Source organism: Mastomys coucha, unplaced genomic scaffold, assembly GCF_008632895.1.
Source record: "Mastomys coucha isolate ucsf_1 unplaced genomic scaffold, UCSF_Mcou_1 pScaffold15, whole genome shotgun sequence".
In the NCBI taxonomy this organism is placed as follows: domain Eukaryota; kingdom Metazoa; phylum Chordata; class Mammalia; order Rodentia; family Muridae; genus Mastomys; species Mastomys coucha.
In genome coordinates this window covers 46,173,299-46,192,386 of record NW_022196897.1, presented here as the reverse complement: position 1 = coordinate 46,192,386, position 19,088 = coordinate 46,173,299, and the positions used below count along the sequence as shown (strand labels likewise).

The 19,088-nt window shown below is 40.8% G+C and overlaps 1 protein-coding gene across 12 annotated transcripts in view; it reads right to left on the bottom strand.

The window, feature by feature from the left end:
- The window catches only part of Pkp4 (plakophilin 4), a 207,744-nt gene that overhangs the window by 50,318 nt on the left and 138,338 nt on the right, over window positions 1-19,088 (bottom strand). For all 12 annotated transcript variants that reach the window (XM_031370314.1, XM_031370321.1, XM_031370319.1 and 9 more), the window contains one exon: window positions 15,048-15,082. In XM_031370314.1, the coding sequence (XP_031226174.1) occupies window positions 15,048-15,082 (35 nt within the window). The remainder of the gene's footprint in view (window positions 1-15,047; window positions 15,083-19,088) is intronic.

The window sequence follows — 19,088 nt, the reverse complement described above, 5'->3', positions numbered from 1 at the left end:
ACATTTCTAGGTGGTAGAATTCTGTGACAGCTCTGAATTCTCATGTCTGGAATTTTAATGTGAGATTTCAGTTGTGTGTGTCTTCTCTGGTAGAACATTATCTGAGTCACTGCTGGTCAGGTAACAGTGAAATGACCTGCTTCATTTGTAAATTCTCTACTAGGAGTTTCTAGAACTCTGTACAAGTTATATAGCAATTCCCGAAGGAGTCTGTTAAGCCTTCGTTAGCACACAGAGAGTCATAGGGAACCAGAACTGCCAGAGGAGCAGCAAGGGGCATTCACACAGGCAGAGAATACTGGGCAAACAGGCAAAGGACTTCACACACACACACACACACACCCTCTCTCTCTTCCTCTCTCTCTCTCTTACTCACTCAGTATCTTTACAAACAGAAAAGCAAACGAACAATATTACCCTAAAAGCAACATTAGCTATGTGACCTTGAAGTCGAATCACCTGCCTGTTTCTTCTAGTTCTCTAGAGTGCAGCAGAGGGTACCTGTAAACTAACTGGAGCACTAAAATACTACATTGCCCTGCAAGGAGAGCTAAGTAACTGGGTGTAGAGAGGAAAGGGGTTTTGTGCCCCATCTCTAAGCAAAGATGCCAAGTAGAGTTGTGACAACTTGATAAAAAGATGTTTAATATGCACTATCTAGATCAATCAACCATTATACTATGTATAAGCTCCTCTGTCATTTTTCCTCCTGTGGAGTTCATCAGTAAATATCTGTTAAGACAAAAGGTGCTGAATGGCTTTGCCTTCAATACATTAAAGCATTGTGGCTTTCAAAAATAGTTTTACTATTGTTTTTGTGTTTCTTTGAACATTTATTAATTTATAAAATATACACAGATTCACAAATGCATGTGCATGCAAATACAATGGATAACCAGAACACCTGTTTCCCAATTAATTGGCAGAGAGTTTCTGATTATAGACTAGTGAGTGTTTTATTTATTGTACTGGATGGTTTTGTGTGTCATCTTGACACAGGCTGGAGTTATCACAAGAAGGGAGTTTCAGTTGGGGAAGTGCCTCCATGAGATCCAGCTGTGGGGCATTTTCTCAATTAGTGATCAAGGGGGTAGGGCCCCTTGTGGGTGGTGCCATCCCAGGGCTGGAAGTCTTGGGTTCTATAAGAGAGCAGGCTGAGCAAGCCAGGGGAAGCAAGCCAGTAAGGAACATCCCTCCATGGTCTCTGCATCAGCTCCTGGTTCCTGACCTGCTTGAGTTCCAGTCCTGACTTCCTCTGGTGATCAACAGCAATGTGGAAGTAAGCTAAATAAACCCTTTCCTCCCCAACTTGCTTCTTGGTCCTGATGTTTGTGCAGGAATAGAAACCCTGACTAAGACATTTATCAATTGTATATTTCCTATGCACTCTTACTTTAAGATGTCCTTTACACCATGGTTTATTTGAATGAAAGAACCTTTTCCAATTCAGTGAAACCCAAGGCGTAAAGTGCAGGATGAACTGTCTCCTGGTCAGTGCTATAATCTAAAACGACACAGTTGGCATGCTGTGATTTTATTTGGTCAGGACAAGAAATCAAAACATTTCAGTGACAAACAGCATGTGAGTGGTACTTTGAACAGCATTCTGAAGAACATATCACTCACAAGACATCACAGACATGTCTCTCAGACACCAGAAATACATGTCAGTTTCAAACATTGGTTAGCATCTTCTAAGAAAGTGTATATCTAAGAATAGAGCCTGAACATTCTTTAAGGCACAATGAAATCTCTATCTGTGCCTAAGAATGGGAGATTACTGGAGTCATAGTCTGTCCTGCCTGTCACATTTCATCTGAATGCTCTAATTAAAAAAAAAAAAAGATGATCAATTAAAAAAATAGAAGGTTGTATCTATGAACAATATTAGTGAGTTAAGGATAGTAATTCTGTAGGGCTATGAAAAACTGACACATCAGGAAGTTCTAGTTAAAGATGCAATACAAATGGATTATTTTATCATTTTACAATACATACTTCCAAATGAGTAATGTGTAGAATGTTTGCTTAGAGAAAGCCTTCTCTAAAGAATCTGAAGTCATTAAAATGGCTCTGCTTTGTTAGGCCACATGTCATGCTGTTTGATTGTGCAAGTCGAGGGAGGTCGGTACTGGGTAAATCACCATGGAAACAGAAACCAAGAGCTCAGCAGTGGTTTTGGCATATACAGCAGTGTAATGAGTCTTTCACAGCCCAGGATGCTGGAACCTCGGGTGGGGTTCTCCTCGCTGGTCTCCCTATCTTCCAAGTTGCTATGGCGTTTAGGAGATGGCAGTTTCTAACAGTTCATTTAGACTCTGTGGCCCATGAACATAGGGGTATGGTAACCTTTCCAATGAACCCTGAAGCTCTCACTCCCAAATCTACCTCAGATGCAGGAGGAGTCGACTTTCCACAAGTGCAGAAGTGTTTCCGGCCTCCTATGCTCAGGAACAAAGCTCCAGAATAAATTCTGGAAGAGGATCTGGTACCAAAATGATTTCTCCTATTTAGTTCTTTGTGGTTAATGTATATCCCTATAGCAGACAACCAGGAACAGAGGGAAGAAGATCACTGAAAATAATTTTGGAGTCAAAGTTTGAAACAGGGTGATAATATAAACAAGACACATGGAAGTGTTTGCTGGCCCAGGGACCAGAGGCCAACTGATACTTTAAGAATATTAAAGATACAAACAAGTTTGCTGACCCAACTAAAAGTTATAGTGTACATATAAATCCTTTTCAAGGCTGGATTTTTAAGACTTGAAAGAATGGGCTGAAGTCTAGGTTTCTTGAAATTATTTCTAGTTTGGTTCTCTTGACTTTGTTTAAGTGCTAATAAATATTTATATCAGCTCTTAAATATTCATGATAGCTCTGAAATTTTGCTGACCTAGAAAATGTTATATGAAAAGCCCTGGAAAATGAAAAACCATTGATGAAGTACCATTGATGAAGTTCACTTTAAACCTGCTCTGAAGAACACTAAGTCTGCCCTGAAGTTCACTCTAAAAGCTTGGCTGTCTGTGTCCCATTTTGTGGTCAAAGCAACTTTCTCTGGACATTGATACAACGATGCTTTGATTTCTACAGTGACACCCATCTACCTCCAGCCTAGATTTTAGTTCTACCTAATATCAAAGAGATGCTGCATGGTAGATACTCTAAACTCCTGAATTTTATCCTAGAGCATGATACCATTAAAACAATTTCAGGAAAAAAGTAGGGGTTTTGTTTCCATAAATAACCATGCCAAAATGAGGGTTTCCTAGCTATTTTTAGCCTGTGCAGAAACTAAAGCACAGGTGTCACAGTAAAGGAAGCCAGCAAAGGCAAGAAGAAACAGAAAGTAAGGAATGGATGGAACAGATATAAAGTGTAACAGCTAGGTACTCTGAATTGGCCATGGGCCTTGGATTCACGTTGGGAAAGTTGAACTAAAAATTAAGGAGCTAGCTGTGGCAATGCAGATCTGTAATCTAAGCACTTGGGAATCTGAGGCAGGAGGATCACAAGTTTGAGGACAGGTTGGCTGTAAAAAAACAGATAAGATTATCCCCATAAAAGTTAAAGGATTCATGACAATGGAAAAAGTTACTAACCTATAGGGAAATATAGCCAAGTGCTTGAAGTCACTCTCAAATATTTTTTGCAGACATATTTTATTTCTTGTAGAGAAAAATGCTATCAAATATAGAAATGAGCATATCAAGAGGCTGGAGAGATGGCTCAGTTATTATGAGGACTGGCTGGCTGCTATTATTGAGGTCCTTTTCTGGCTTCCAGCACCCTCAGGAGGCTCGTACCAAATGCAGTTGCAGGGATCTGATGCTCTTTTCTGGCCCCTATGGGCACTTGCATTCACATGCATATACATACTGTTAGCCAAAATTTTCACACTTGGAGACAATACAGAGCACCAGGTGAAAAGGAAAAAAGCTTCATTAAATCATTTCTGTTCTTTGCTAGGGAATGCCATTCTTTATAGCTTCATGTGGAAAGTGGGGTGTTGGTTTGGCTTGGTTTGATCTATATGTAGAGAAAGGCTCAGTAGCCTAAGATGTAGCTAAGATCAGTGTGTATACACTGATCCTCCTGCCTCCCATCCCAAGTAGACCACCATGCCTTTCTTTTATAAGAATCTGTGACATCTTTGTATTTTCCACTTTCAGATACTCCCATTACACCTGGTGCTCTGTACAGATAAAGTCTCCAAGTGTGGACAGGAAGGAAATGGGCCTTAGAGGTGGTAGCCCCAAACAACAACCACAAACGCAGGAATGAGGGCTTTGTGCACTGAGGCAGAGGGGAAGAGGAAAGGAGTCTTCAAACTTGATCGCTTTTATTACATTTTAGACAGTTAATAGATGATTGCTTCAGATCACAAAAGTAGGAAAAAATGTGAATATCTACATCAAACATAAAATATTAAACATTACAGCCAAACAAGAATCTTTCCACCCTGTACCAGCTCTAGTTAAGCTTTGGGGAATCACTCAACTGACATAGAAGTGGCTCAGAAAAAGCCAGATGTATGTCGGTTGAAGCAAAATTCTAGTATTCTTATTTGGTGGTAGTATAAACAATATAACAAGTATAAACAATAACAATCATAGTTCTAAAGCAGAAAGTCTGATTTTTCCTTCTATACAGGTGTCACTTGGTGTCCAGCATCCAAGTGGGGAATGGTTCCAGAATCCACAGATACAAGAACCCGTGGGTGCTTAAGACACATATGCATTTCTTTTTCTTTCTTGTGTCTCTGTGTGTGTCTGTGTGTGTTTGCGAGCGCACATGTGTGAGAGTCTCATACAGCAGCTCAATTTGGCCCTTTATATAAAATGAAGGGCAGTTATATCTACTTTCCTATATACTTTTTTTGTTTTGTTTTGTTTTGTTTTTTTCAAGACAGGGTTTCTGTGTAGCCCTGGCTGTCCTGGAACTCACTCTGTAGACCAGGCTGGCCTCGAACTCAGAAATCCACCTGCCTCTGCCTCCCAAGTGCTGGGATTAAAAGTGTGTAGCACCACCGCCCAGCCCTTTCCTATATACTTTATATCAGACTTCTTATCATAACCAAATTTTTAAATGAACTTGTACTGAACCGAATTGTTTGTTCAGCTGTGCTGTACTGGTCAGCCTGAAAGAAGACTCTGCGTTTAATGCACTGTTCTGCAAGCTCCTTAGTGCAGACATGGATGACCACTGCTAACTTTCTTATCTTGTCTAATTGAGAAAACCACAGCAATAAATTTGCCTCATGGTCTGAAGATTATGGGTGCCTTGTTCCAAACCTAAATTTTGAATTTAGCACAGAGCTTAAAAGCTCCACAGAGGATCTAATGTAGGGAGAAGTTTGGGACATCTTGGGTAACGGCTGGGACCCTAATCCCAATGATTTTGTAAAGAAGGCTGCTTTCTACTTGTTTTGGTAGTGGCTACCACAGTAATATGAAGAAAAAATATGTCTGATCCTTTTGAGCCATATATATGGATCCAGAAGAAAGCAAAACTGGCAGGACACATTACAATAATTCAATTATTCCAAGGTCACGATGCATTTCAGTCTATGTAAGAATTAATCAAATAACAACTGTCAGAGTATGTTGAAATCTCCATGGAATGTTATGATTTACCAATATTTAACAATGAGTTCTTTAAATGATTTGTTTTGTTTAATGTGTCTATAACTCTCTAATGGACAAATTTAAAACAAATGACTTTTAAAAATCTTACTGAAAAATTAAACATGCATTAAGATTTCCACTCCTGTACTCTGTTAATATAGAGAACACATGAAGATGGGGAGTCTTGTTGGCACTCACAGTGGTGAGCATTAAGCATTTTTAATAGGCGAATTGCAATGTCAAAGCGTAGACAGGCAGCCCTGGCAGCCCCAGTTCTAGAAGTCTATCTGACAGAGGCACTTGGATATGGCATGGAGATCTTCTCCACTGTTTGTCGGAGTCAGAAACTGAATGGAAAAAAGACACCATTCAACTCTTACAAAGACAAAAGGGTGTCTTTATATCCTTACATAGAAACACGTGATTTTTCCAGGTTGAGAAAAAGAAAAAAAGGAAGGAGGGAAAGAAGGAAAGAAGGAAGAGGAGGACACAGGACAACATAGATGTTTTGTAATTTATGAGGAGAAAACTAAATTCAAATGTGCTTGTTTATAGCCACAATGCACAAGAGTATCTGCCACGATGCACACCAACTATGAATCTTCTGTGCTTAGGAGAGGCGTGGCTGTGGTAAGGAAAGGTTTAGGACTGAAGCACATTTTGCTTTGCTACAGATGTTTCTAGACTTTTACATTCTTACAGACAAAAAATACGTTTTACTTCTGCAACAGAACGTCTGAAAGGCAAGAAGTTGCTTGGCATGGTGGTGTGCCTGTAAGCTCAAGTCCAGCTTGATCAACACACTGAGCTCCAGGGTATCTGGGCTACACAAGACTGCTACCAACACACACACAGGAAAGGAAGCCGGAGCATAGAGCTTCCTTTCGTGTCTCTGTGACTAAGTCAGGCCAGAAAACCTACACTCCACAGTTGGTTTTAAAAGAAACTCTTACCCTCCTGGCATTCAGAAGAGAAATAGGAAATGAATGAATGTGTTAAGCTCTGTCATTTGTACACTCATAACATAGTAGTCATTTTACACACCAGCGCACATCTAATCGTCTTCTTGATACTATGTACAATACAACAGGCTTCCTACTGGCTGTCCTTCAGGAGGTCTCCACACTTCTACTGAGGCATAGCTGGCTCCCAATTAAGCTCAAGTCTTAACTCAGGATGATCTGAAGCTTTTTTTGTGTTGCAAACTACTTGCTCCAGATGGAGAAAAGAAAAACAGAAAAATTGTCTTAAGTCTCGTCTCTCATTTATCTTCAGTTTTTGTGTCTGGGGGCTTAAGCTCACTCTGGTGGCAGACCTTGTATCTAGTTATACATTTGAGAAATAAAAATCCCTATATAAACAAAATGGAGAACCTACCTTTATAGTCTTAAACTTGGCAGACTACATGACCTTCTAATGTCACACAGGGCAGAGACAGGTGGACAACGTTCATAAACCAGAACACTTCAATACACTGTATATACACTAAATGAGTAGAGCACTGTGAAGGTAAATAATTGCTTTAAATTTGTATTACAATCATTTCCTGCCCCCCCTACATTTCTTGTCAAATATCAAAACTCCTAACCATACAGTCTCACTTTCTCCCTATGATAATCTGAATCTGTGGGGCACGTGCAGATGCCCCGTGAGTCCACTTCAAGTTCCCCATTTCACTGCCCTGTGTCTTTTGCTGACTTATTCTTTGAGAAGCTCTAATCGTTTTGGCCTCTTGAACTTCTTCCTTTTGAGTACCAATGCCTCAATCCTCACTTAATCTTCATTAATCTTTTCAATATTTATTTCTAGGAACCATGTTAGTGTTAACAAGAATGGGTTTGGCCAGGCCTGGTGGTTCAGGCCTGTAATCTCAAATACCTGGAAGCCTGAAGTACAAAGATCCCAAGTTCAAGGCCTCTCCAGGCTACAGACCGACTTGACTGAGAATTCTGATCCCTTGTCTCAAAATAAAAGTAAAAGGGGCTGGGAATGAGTTCATAGTAGGTGGTAGAGAGAGGTTGTCTTGCATACATAAGGCACTAGTTTTATATGTATTTTTAAAAAAATCCCTCCACTCATAAACAAGAACAGTAAAACAATGGGTTTTATTCACTGTGTGGTGGGTGGATAGACCCATGTCTTTCAGCTCTGCACTCAGGTGCTTCCTCTAATCTAGTTTCCTGGGGCTCTACCCCCTCCACCTCACACACAGAACTTCTTAAACTGGCAACTTTTCAGCTTATGATGAGTTTTTTTTTTCTCCTGGAACAGAAAAACTATGAAATTGTGATCTGTAGCAACTTATGTTTCACAAGCTACGGTCAGAGCATGTAAGCAGCAACCAGTGATCACTGATAAAAGAACAAATCTTGGCTCCAGAAGCTTCTTTCTGATGGCCAGACACAGTTACATTTGTACATTGAAAAAAAAAAAAAAAAAAAAAAGGGCCGGGCAGTGGTGGCGCCCGCCTTTAATCCCAGCACTTGGGAGGCAGAGGGAGGCGGATTTCTGAGTTTGAGGCCAGCCTGGTCTACAGAGTGAGTTACAGGGCTATACCAAGAAACCGTGTCTCGGGGGGTGTGGGAGGAAGCTGCATCTAAAAGCTTCTTTCTACACAGTGTGTGAAAAGGTCTATGTGCCCACATCTGCAGTCTCGTCCCCCTTGCCCTTTATTATTTCAGTACATGTTTTCTGGGATTTGGATGATATCCTCTATTTCATTATATACTGACTTAAAAGTTGCCTCTAGCTTTGAAGGATCACAAGCGACTGTACAAACACAAGACACGTTAAGAGATCTGTGAAGATGAATGATGAATGTGATACTCTCACCCAAAAGACAGAGGCAGCATGGATCGCTGCCGCCTCTGAACTCTCAGAGCAGAATGTGGGTTACTAGAAATGTCAGGCTGAGGAAAACACAGAGCAGAGACACAAAACAGTAAACTCTCTTCCCCTACTAGACAAAAAGAAGTGCACCAGTGCTTTAAAAAATAAAACTCTTACATCAGGTAGAGAATGCAGAGGAATGAAGAAGAGGGCGGGCAGGCAGATGGCACAGAGCAGAGGGAACCCAGTGCTTCAGAGAAGCATAGGCATGTGGTAGAGACCCACCCACAGGATGCAAAGGGTTTGGGAACTGCCATCTCTTCCTGATCCTTTGGGAAGAGTCTCTTTCCAAAAAGCCTACCACTCTTAATTTAGGGTAAATCCCACCCACCAACCATCTATCAAGCACTAAGCCAAACCAGTCTTTCCTAGCTGAATTACAGAGGAATGGAAATCTTTGAGCTCAGTGCACCCCAAGTTCTCCCTTAGATGCTGCAGTAAGTTGGCTATTTTAAAACAAAACTCAACAGCTGGGCTCAGTTTTGGCATTTCAGCGGAAGGTAGCATCCACCCTCCATGCTGTGCCTCGCTAACAATTCACCTTCTTGCTGGAAGCTTTTAAAGGGATGAACTTTTCAAATCAAATCTGTAAAACGTTAAAGAGGGAGAAAAAAAAAAAAAACCAGAGAAATTGTCTGCAAGTAAATGCAAAATAGGAAGAAGATAAAAAACTGTGACAGACCTTCAGCCCCACCCCTTCTATGAAGGCCTTTCTTGCACAGGGGCCAAGGCAACGATTGGCAGTGTCTTTTATTGAGACCAAGCCAAAACCACAGTACACTGAAGCCCTTGGAGAAATTTTTCACATGGTAAAGCCACCCCTGCTCATTCTGGGCAGGATTCTCACAGTGTGTTCTTTCTGTTCTTCTACACACAGAGAATTAATACAATAAGGTTTACAGTAAAAAGAACATCAAAACCATCATTTTATTCCAATTATTAGCTTATACTCGAACTTGGAAAAGGGCTTCTATTATCTGTTAGAAAAAAGAGCATAAAAGGAATCAGATTTTACTTTTACTCATAAAATCAATTTTCCTGCCTTTGTAGCTAAAGAGTACTGTCACAGCCGCAGTTTAGATGCCATAGGCATGGGTAAAAAGTAGGTGAGCATCAGGAAAACACAGTTAATGATATGATAGGAGAAAGAACAACTACTACCATTTTTTGGCTGTTAGATCTGAAAGTGAGGCCTGCCCTGAAAAACCATGAATGCATGACTATAAGGCCCGGTTGGGGTAAGAGTCTGGGCTATGGTGCTCTATTGCACGCACTTGTCTACCCTAGTAGGTCTACAGTATCAGGGTTAAAACCTGATCATGGACAAAAGACATTATGACTCCAAAGGGAGTTTGTCTCTTGGGGATTTCAGTCAGTTGTGGGCATCTCCTAACTCAGACGTGTTTCAGATTGATCTCTGCTAAGTCTGTGGAGAGATCTGCATGTTTTCTTTATTCAGGCATAATGGTGCCCTAAGAAATATTTTGTTATAGCTAACACTGAGACTGAATATTATTTTTTGGCCTTCACAGTGCTTCAATAATCCTATTAGATTTTTTTAGTTGTAATTAGCTGGGAATTTTTACTAGAAGCTGTCTTACCAGACAAGGCATCTCAAGAGTTAAAAAATAGCAGTTAGGCACTTATTATCAGAGCAGTCTCACACAGAAAGAAAAACTATTTTACTGCCAGTGAGAAGCTAGAAGTTGTAGGGCTCCCATCACTACTTATTTATGTTACAGCCAAGAAATGCTAGAATACGATCTTCAGCTACTTGCCTCAGACAGACCCTGAGAGTTTATTTTGGGGCTGCCAGGACAACTTAGCCCAAGAAGAAAGACACCACTGCTCCTCCACCTTGTACCTGGCTGTTTGATTTTACTGACCTTGATGTAGCCATCTCCTGCCTACGTGAATTTTTTAGTTTGCCCTGTTTTCTGTATACTATATAAGCCTGATTTCTACTTTGTACAAATTGCATTCAGTTACAGCACTCCCTTGTGTCTGTTTCTGTTTGTCATTTCTTCGCCAACGCCTTGTCTACCTGACTAGGACCCTGTTACCCACACGGGTTGAGGGAGGCCCAGACTGGCTGGCCCGTGGCAGTGATCTAAGAAACATAGGGGTTAGTTTGAGGTGTGAAGAAGGGCCTTGCTGTGGTGAGGGCAGCTGAATTGCTACAGTTGTATCTCCCTGAGCTGAGAGAGATATGTGGGCAGCATTTAACTGATATGTATTTAAGTTAAATATATTTAATACTTAGATATGCATACATTTTATATACTGTTCTGCTTCCCCAGCCAAAGTCTAATGGACAGACACAGCTGTTATTGCTGGACCATATGTAACTCCTACCGATCACACAGTACCCTCCAACAGGAAAGAAAAAGCGCTGACACTGAGGGTAATTTATATTTTCCAGGTACAAAAGACATTAAGGAGAAACTAAACGGCTCAATCTCACATACTTGGGAGGGGGTGGGAAAGCAACTTGGTCATATACATGGAGGACCTTAACACTATATGTATACCTTACACACTTTCAAAAAATCTAGTAGATATGGTTATGTTATCACAGTGATTTACAGCAAAAATCAGAAAAAATGATGATGTTGAATAATACATATAAAAGCATGGAACATATTTACAGTTCCTCTCAGGCATCTTCCTGCCAGTTACAGTAGTTGTAGTCTCTGCTCCAATTCTCCATTAAATCTGAATATCTGAGGAGGGCGAGTGAGCGAGGCTTCTGCTCTAGATGCTAGAAACCATGTGCTACATACATCCAAGGTGTCAAGAAGTCCTTATTATATAATACTAAAGATGAATTCATAGAGGAATTTCATACTCAAGAATACATACTAAGCATCTGGGGAGGCAGTGGCTACCCTGGCATAGAGAGTTCTAGGGCAGCCTGGTCTACAGAGTGAGACCCTATCTTAAAAAACAAACAAACAGCAAACATAACTGCAAATCAATGTTCTCAAATTTACTTAAAGGGGTAACTATGTGTAATACATAGAAAACTGGGATGAGATTAATTATAAGTAATTATTTTATATTTTTCTACATTGTAAAATACCTGATGGGTACAGCACATTTAAAATGTTTTTTTTTTTTTTTTAAAATAATAAAAAAGATAGGGAGGCGACAGTAAGACTAAAGGATAAGCTTTGCCACTCGCCACTGCTTGAAGAAGAAAGAAAAACGATGCTGGCCAACACTGAGGTGCAAACGGAAGACTAGGGGATACTTCATCACATGTCCTAGGACAGCTATAGTACACTGCCACAGTGTGGGAAGGGATGGGAAAGCCCTTGTGCTTTATTGGTAGGAATGTTACAAAGGCATAACACTGGAAACCATTCTACCGATTGTTTAAAGGGCTAAACTCTGAGTTACTGGTGATTCTGTGCTTAGCTATACATGTAGGTAAAAATACACGTGCAAAAATTTTCATAAATATTCATAGCAATAGCTAAAAGGAGAAACAAGTGCCTACCAACTGGTGAATGGATAGAGACAATGTTCTCCAGTATCCCAAGGGAAGATTATTTGTCAAGAAGAGGGACGGAGTGCTGATATATAGCGTGAACCTTGAAAACACAATGCTCCGTGAAGGAAGTCTACCATGAAGGGGCCCCATGTTGCACAAACCCAGTAACTGAAATGTCTGGAACAGGGAAATTCATAAGTTCATAAAGAAAGACAATAGTGGCTGCTTAAGATTAGTAGTTTTGGGTAGAAAATAATACTGACTTATAAAATGTATGTGGCACCTTTACAGGTTTTGAAATTGATTGTGGTGACGTGGGCACAACTCTGTATATTTTAACAATATTGAAATGTGTAGTTTAAATGTGTAAATTGTGGGGCATGTGAATTATATCTCAATGAGATTATTTTATCAACAAGACAGAAAGAGCTACAAGTGAAACAGTATGGTCAGAGTCACATCATACATGCTAAATTTGCAATAAAGAAAATGAATATGGTGAATCCCAGCATGAAGGAGCTGAGCCAGCCCAGATAGGGATATGACTTAGTGAGGAAGAAGAGGAGGAAAATGGGAGGTGGGCAGCAATGGCAGTTGGCAAGGCAAGATTTATAGCCACACTAATGTCCTGTAAGGCTATCAAGAGTGCCCAGCTTTTGACATTGCAGCATGACACTGTCATCTACCAGTTCATGATCAGGAGTATACAACTGAGTTGAGAGAGAGAGAGAGGTTGTGTGTGTGTGTGTGTGTGTGTGTGTGTGTGTGTGTGTGTGTGTGAGAGAGAGAGAGAGAGAGAGAGGCAAACAAATCCACAATTTGTAGAAATAGAAAAAGAAAATTTCCTATTTTGTGTGTGGCAGCATTCCTGGCCACTCTGGAGTGCGTGGGATCACATCACAGGCTGTCTGTTGGACATGCCTTCAATGAAAGGGTTTCAAGAGTACCAAGTAAAGTAGTTAAGAATCAAAATAAGCTCTTTGGAGTTTTAAAAACTTACAACATTTTGTAATTTCTTTTCTAAATATACATTCTGTCCTAAACTAACACATTTTCCCTTCTTACACAGAGGGTTATCTTTAATATTTGCTAAGGACTGCACATTTTCTAGGTCCTTGTGCAGAGAGGAAAAAGAAACTTCCCAAGGGCTTCAAGTTCAGTTGTGAATCTAGTGTACATGCCCTCAGACCTTCCTGACATTGACATCTACTGTTCATTCATATATGCATGTATTCATTCACTCAGGTGAGCCAAGCCAGCATGGTCCTGCTCCTTGTGATGACCTGACACACTGTGACAAAGTAGGGAAAGAATAGACCCAGCTGACACTCCAGGGCTCCTTGGGTTTCAGATCATCTCTGATTACCTCCACCAGGAGCAGTGAGCAGGGCTGTTCTCAGGTTCTGGCCTAGCTACTGCTCAGACGGCCCATCCCACAGCATTCTGGGTACATGTCTGAAGCACCTGATGAAATGTGACTGTGCAGGGAACTATCTGCTCAACAGGGGCGCTTTCCTGCACACTGGCCTGGGGCTTGCTTTAACATTTATACCTCACTACTGAATATCCTCTGCTGCTCCTTTACCATCAAATCTAGCAGGCCCAACACCAAAGTCCAAAGTGTCCCAGAGACTGGCTTGCCCAGTTTTTCAGCGAAGCTGCTCTTCTACACTGCTCGAAACCTCAAGGCTTGTCCACACTAAGCCACTCTCCACATCCTTAGCAATAACCCAGTCCAGATGTTCCCACACCAAATTATGCAGTATGTTTCTAGCTGGTCTTTCTTTGCTACATGTTTCTTCCCTCCCATTCATACCCATGCTGTCTTTCCAGAGGATGTTTAAATTATATGACTTTTCTTTAAGGATTCTCAGGGTCTCTTCACAACTACCGAGAGACTAAATGTCCCTGCTGGTCTAACTCAGCCCTCTAACATCTAATATCTCTCTTTAAAAACTAGTTTCAAATATTCCCACACAATGCTGCTACCGTGTGTTCTGTCTGGTGTGAATGCTTCCTCTCTAGTCTGGTGGAGGTGAAGACTGGGTGGGCTTCGGGCTCATCTCTGCATAGCTCTCTCAGAAGTGACCTTCTGTGACATAAGATTCCACCTTATTTCCAAGGTAGCCACTTATTCTCCTAAGGAGTATCTTTCCATTCACTAACTGTAGGTGATCTTGTGAGTAGGAGCAGTTTGAACAAAAACCATTGTAGACTAGCAGTGTGAACGACATCAGAATTCTGTGGCTGTATGTCACAGCTTAGATACTGGTCATCTGCTGCTCTAAGTTTCTTCAAGGCCAGTTCTAGCCTTTGCAATGCTGCTGACTTGCTCACCTTCTAACCCCCATCTGGCTTGGGAGTGGGAGGATCAGGTGGGCAGCGCTAAGATGGTGAGCTAAGCAGAGTGCACAGCATCCAGCATATGGTTATAGGTGCTTAATTACCACACACTGAGTGAAGACTGAATGTAACTCTTGTGATAGTGTCAGATACTCTTTGTAATGTAGTTCACCCTTCCTGTCCTAGGAAAAGATACACAAGCTATATTAAAGCCTACTACGCTCTATAGCAGGATTAGCAGATATTTTACATGGAAGAATATAAGCTGAACATTCAAGTAACTCTAAGTATGAACGACAGTGAAACATTTGATGGAGATGAGTAATTATCCTTTTTACAATAATCATCCTGGTGTCCCCTTTGTTTCCTTGAGATGAAAAACTTCAGACACACAGTTGCTATTAAGGGAATTGCTGTGCAATGCTGTAACTTTCAATTATGCTAAAGGATGAAGGATACTGCAACTACTATACCAGAGCGAAGTAGTTCAGTCTCAATACTGCCAAGAGCTCTGCTTGGCTTACTCCATCAGGAGGTAGTTAAAGAATACGACGAATAGGAGTTAGGGATTTGGTTCAGTGGTAGAGCACTCGCCTAGCATGCACAGGCTATAGGCTGCTAGCTAAATAGCTGCTTTTTTAGTTTGGATCTAAAATAAAAAACAATTTTTACATAACTAAAAAACCATACCTGTTGATCTCCAAGGAAATGACTTTTCAGTTGAGCTAGAGGAAAAAGAAAAAAAAAGTTATAGAATTTAATTGTGGGCTTATTTTGCATTTCAAAACTAATTGTTACATCTAATTATGTAAACAGATAAAAACCTCAAATAAAATTCAAAATTATCCATCTACATTACTTTTTAAACTGTATTTGTACTTGGAAACTAGGCAGATTATAAAGAGATACAGAACAACTGAGCATATTAACAGGGCTGGCATCTGTAATGCCATGAAACCACACGTGCATCAGATACATGTAAAGAGACCCCAGTAACCACTAAAAAGCTCAAAGGAAGCCATGAGAGACTTCCACAGACAAGCAAGTTAACAGGCATGCTTTGCATGGAAAGTTAGTTACCTTTTAAAAAGCTAAAGTACACACTAAAATCAACAAGACAGGGCAGTATTTGAGTTACATAGTTTCCTTAGCAGTAGTTCTCAACCTGTATGTCTCAACTACTTTTGGGCATTGAAAGACCCTTTCACAAGAGTCGCCTAAATATCTGTCTGGAAAAGACAGATATTTACATTATGATTCATAACAGTAGCTAAGTTAAAGTTATAAAATAGTAATGAAAATAATGTTATGGTTGGGAGTTATCACAACATGAGGGTCTCAGCATTAGGAAGGTTGAAGACCATTGGCTTATACTTTATGTATTTAGGAAACCATTTTAATGTGAAAATATATTTGTTCACCTTTTTGCCCTTCTCTGCCATGGACCAATTGACACAGGACATTATAGCATTAGGGGACACTGAGGTAGAATACAGAGTAGATGATTAAGCATTTGTTAAACATAAATTCAAGCACTTAAGATATGTATTTCCATTTTTTTTAAAGATTTATTTATTATATGTAATTACACTGTAGCTAGCTGTCTTCAGACTCTCCAGAAGAGGGAGTCAGTTCTCATTAAGGATGGTTGTGAGCCACCATGTGGTTGCTGGGATTTGAACTCAAGACCTTTGGAAGAGCAGTCAGTGCTCTTACCTGCTGAGCCATCTCTCCAGCCCTGAATTTCCATTTTGAATACATTAGCTCTTTTATCTTATGCACAGTAATTTTGTTACAAGGCTGTAAGTAATTTTATTTTAGAGATAAAACATGTTGGCAACCAAAAATCCTGAGATCAAACCTAACATGTTATATGGTATGATTCCAAAACCAGTGTGCCTAAACACTGAGACAGATACACACACACACACACACACACACACACACACACCCCAAAGCGAAGTTATTCTTTTGGTGTGAGAACACAGATTTTTGTTCTTTAAATTTATGAAAAAGAGCTGTAACTCTGGGCTTAAATAAACACGTAGAGTTCACAAAAGGTCCAGTCTGTCAATGCTGCGGCTCTACATTCCTGCCTAATTCCTTGCCAATCTTCCCCAAGAATTAAAAGGTAGAAGGGATTTTTGCTTGGTGAAAACATGTGTGATTGTTCCCCTTTCCATCACGGCACAGCAGGTCACATCCCAGGGCCTGGACTCATTTGCAAGCAGGGTAACCGTGTCCATGAATGGAGCCAATCACCAAATGCTCATCTTGTCTGAGCTCCAGGACTGTGGCTCCAGCTAATGTGCTCTCACCCCATAGCAAAAGGCACAGTTGGGGTGGATGTGAACCAGGGAAATCTTAGGAAGATTGGTCTTGCCGTGCCGTGCTCCTGGTGGCAGGTCACAACTGTCCTCCAGTTTAGAAAGTAGTTTTTTCCTGCACTGAGTTTCTGTTTCTTAGAACTTTTGTTACTTAATTTTACTCACAAAATTACTTCTCCAAACACTAGGACTGATAATATCTGACTGTATTATTGATTATTGCCAAGGCAATCACATCTTATGTCAATATTAATACATGCTGCTAAACAGTCATCCAGAACAGCTTAATATTAATCCACATCTTGGGACTACCATGAGAGTTTAACTTTAATGGAATGCTCTATAATGTTTTTCATCTCTGCAACTACCAACCCTATCATGTCACTCTGGGCTCCTGCTCGGAGTAGCAGAGGCTGTGGCTGTGTGGCTGCTCTTTGTGCCATGGGCCTACCATCCTGCCTGGCTGGCACAGGAGACGTTTTATACACAGTGTTATTTCACAAAATGTGAAAAGCACTAAGCAGTGCCCTGTTCTGGGTAGTGAGGTAAATATTGATAAAGAGCCATAACTGTACAAAAGCAGATTAACTAATTTCACTCTTTATCATGAGGAAGCACCACAGATTGTTTTGTATTGTTGGAGAGGGAAGGGGCACAAAAAACAGGCAAATGGCATTTGGGTGCTGAAAAGGCCTTAGGGTTCCCTAAACACAGCAGGGCATACCTAAGTCAATGGGAATCTTCAGCTAAAATTATCTTCCTATTCCTATTTAAAGTAAACTACATAACTCATTAGGAAGATAAGCTAGGGGCTGATGAGATGGCTCAGTGGTAAGAGCACTGACTGCTCTTCCGAAAGTCCCGAGTTCAAATCCCAGCAACCACATGGTGGCTCACAACCAGCTGTAATGCCTGAAGACAGCAACAATGTACTTATAATAAATCAATCAATCAATCAACCAATCAATCTTTGGGCCAGAGTGAGTGGGGCCAGCCAATGCAAGCAGAGGTCCAAAAATTCAATTCCCAACAACCACATGAAGGCTTACAACCACCTGTATAGTTACAGTGTGCTCATATACATAAGATAATAAATAAATAAATAAATAAATCTTTAAAAAGGAAGATAAGCTAATAATGAACATTAAAAATAAGTCAAAATGCCAGGGTATGAGGAAGGGCACAGATTACCCAGTTACCCTGACAGGGAATTGACAATGTTGTATAGTAACTACAGTGTATGTTCTTCAGAACAGTGTGTTCAAAGTTCTCACTGTAACAGAGTCTCAAGCTGTTCACTCTGTGACCCCAGGACTGAAGAACAAATATATGAGATCTGAAATGTTGTTTAATAACTCACTCAATTTTAGAGCTGTTAGAAGCAGATCCTCGGGAAAGACAGCAGTGGCAGCTTCAGCCGGGAAGGAATGGCCCGCTTCCTTCTCTTTCTCCTCTCTCCCCACCATCTATTCCTAGAAGTACTTCCCAACTGACGCTGGCTGCCTACCATGTGTCTACAGGCACTGTGCCCACAAGACTCCACCCTGGCTCCCTTTCACATCCCTTCTGAAGGTGCCAAGCAGCTTGTGTTCTAGGAGCTCCCACTAGAATGTGAAAGACATTTCACACACAAGGACTGAATCATCAACAAGAGCTTTGTGTCAATAGGAAAATATCATCATAATTTCAAATAACTTGATTATCAACCATCATTTAAATGGACCATTCATATGTTTAGAACTGTTCAGGCCAGGAGGTGAAGAACAAATTAAAAAGAAGCTTGCAGGCAAATTAACCAATCAAAGCTTTGGATTTTAAGTAAAATATTAGGTTGTCTTAAAGTTTATTTTAGGCAGGGACTATGCATTTTTTGTACTACATAAAATATGTAGAAATCCATGTAAAATTCTATTCATATGGAATTAGTTTTCATTTGTAGATAAAAACAGTTGTACACTGTGTTTGAAAATCTTCCTGAATTTGGTCTTTCGTCAGGAGTCAGGAAACTTGCGTGCTCATACTCTGCCAAGGCCTGAGGGCCGTCTAATGAGAAGGCTCCAAGAAGTCATGTAAGAAGATGTGTGGTGACTTGAGCATTTGCCATGGACACAGCCACTGCAGTGAGCATGGCTCCATGGACACAGCCACTGCAGTGAGCGTGGCTCCATGGACACAGCCACTGCAGTGAGCATAGCTCCATGGACACAGCCACTGCAGTGAGCATAGCTCCATGGATACAGCCACTGCAGTGAGCATGCATAGCTCCATGGACACAGCCACTGCAGTGAGCATGGCTCCATGGACACAGCCACTGCAGTGAGCATAGCTCCATAGACACAGCCACTGCAGTGAGCATGCATAGCTCCATGGACACAGCCACTGCAGTGAGCATGGCTCCATGGAC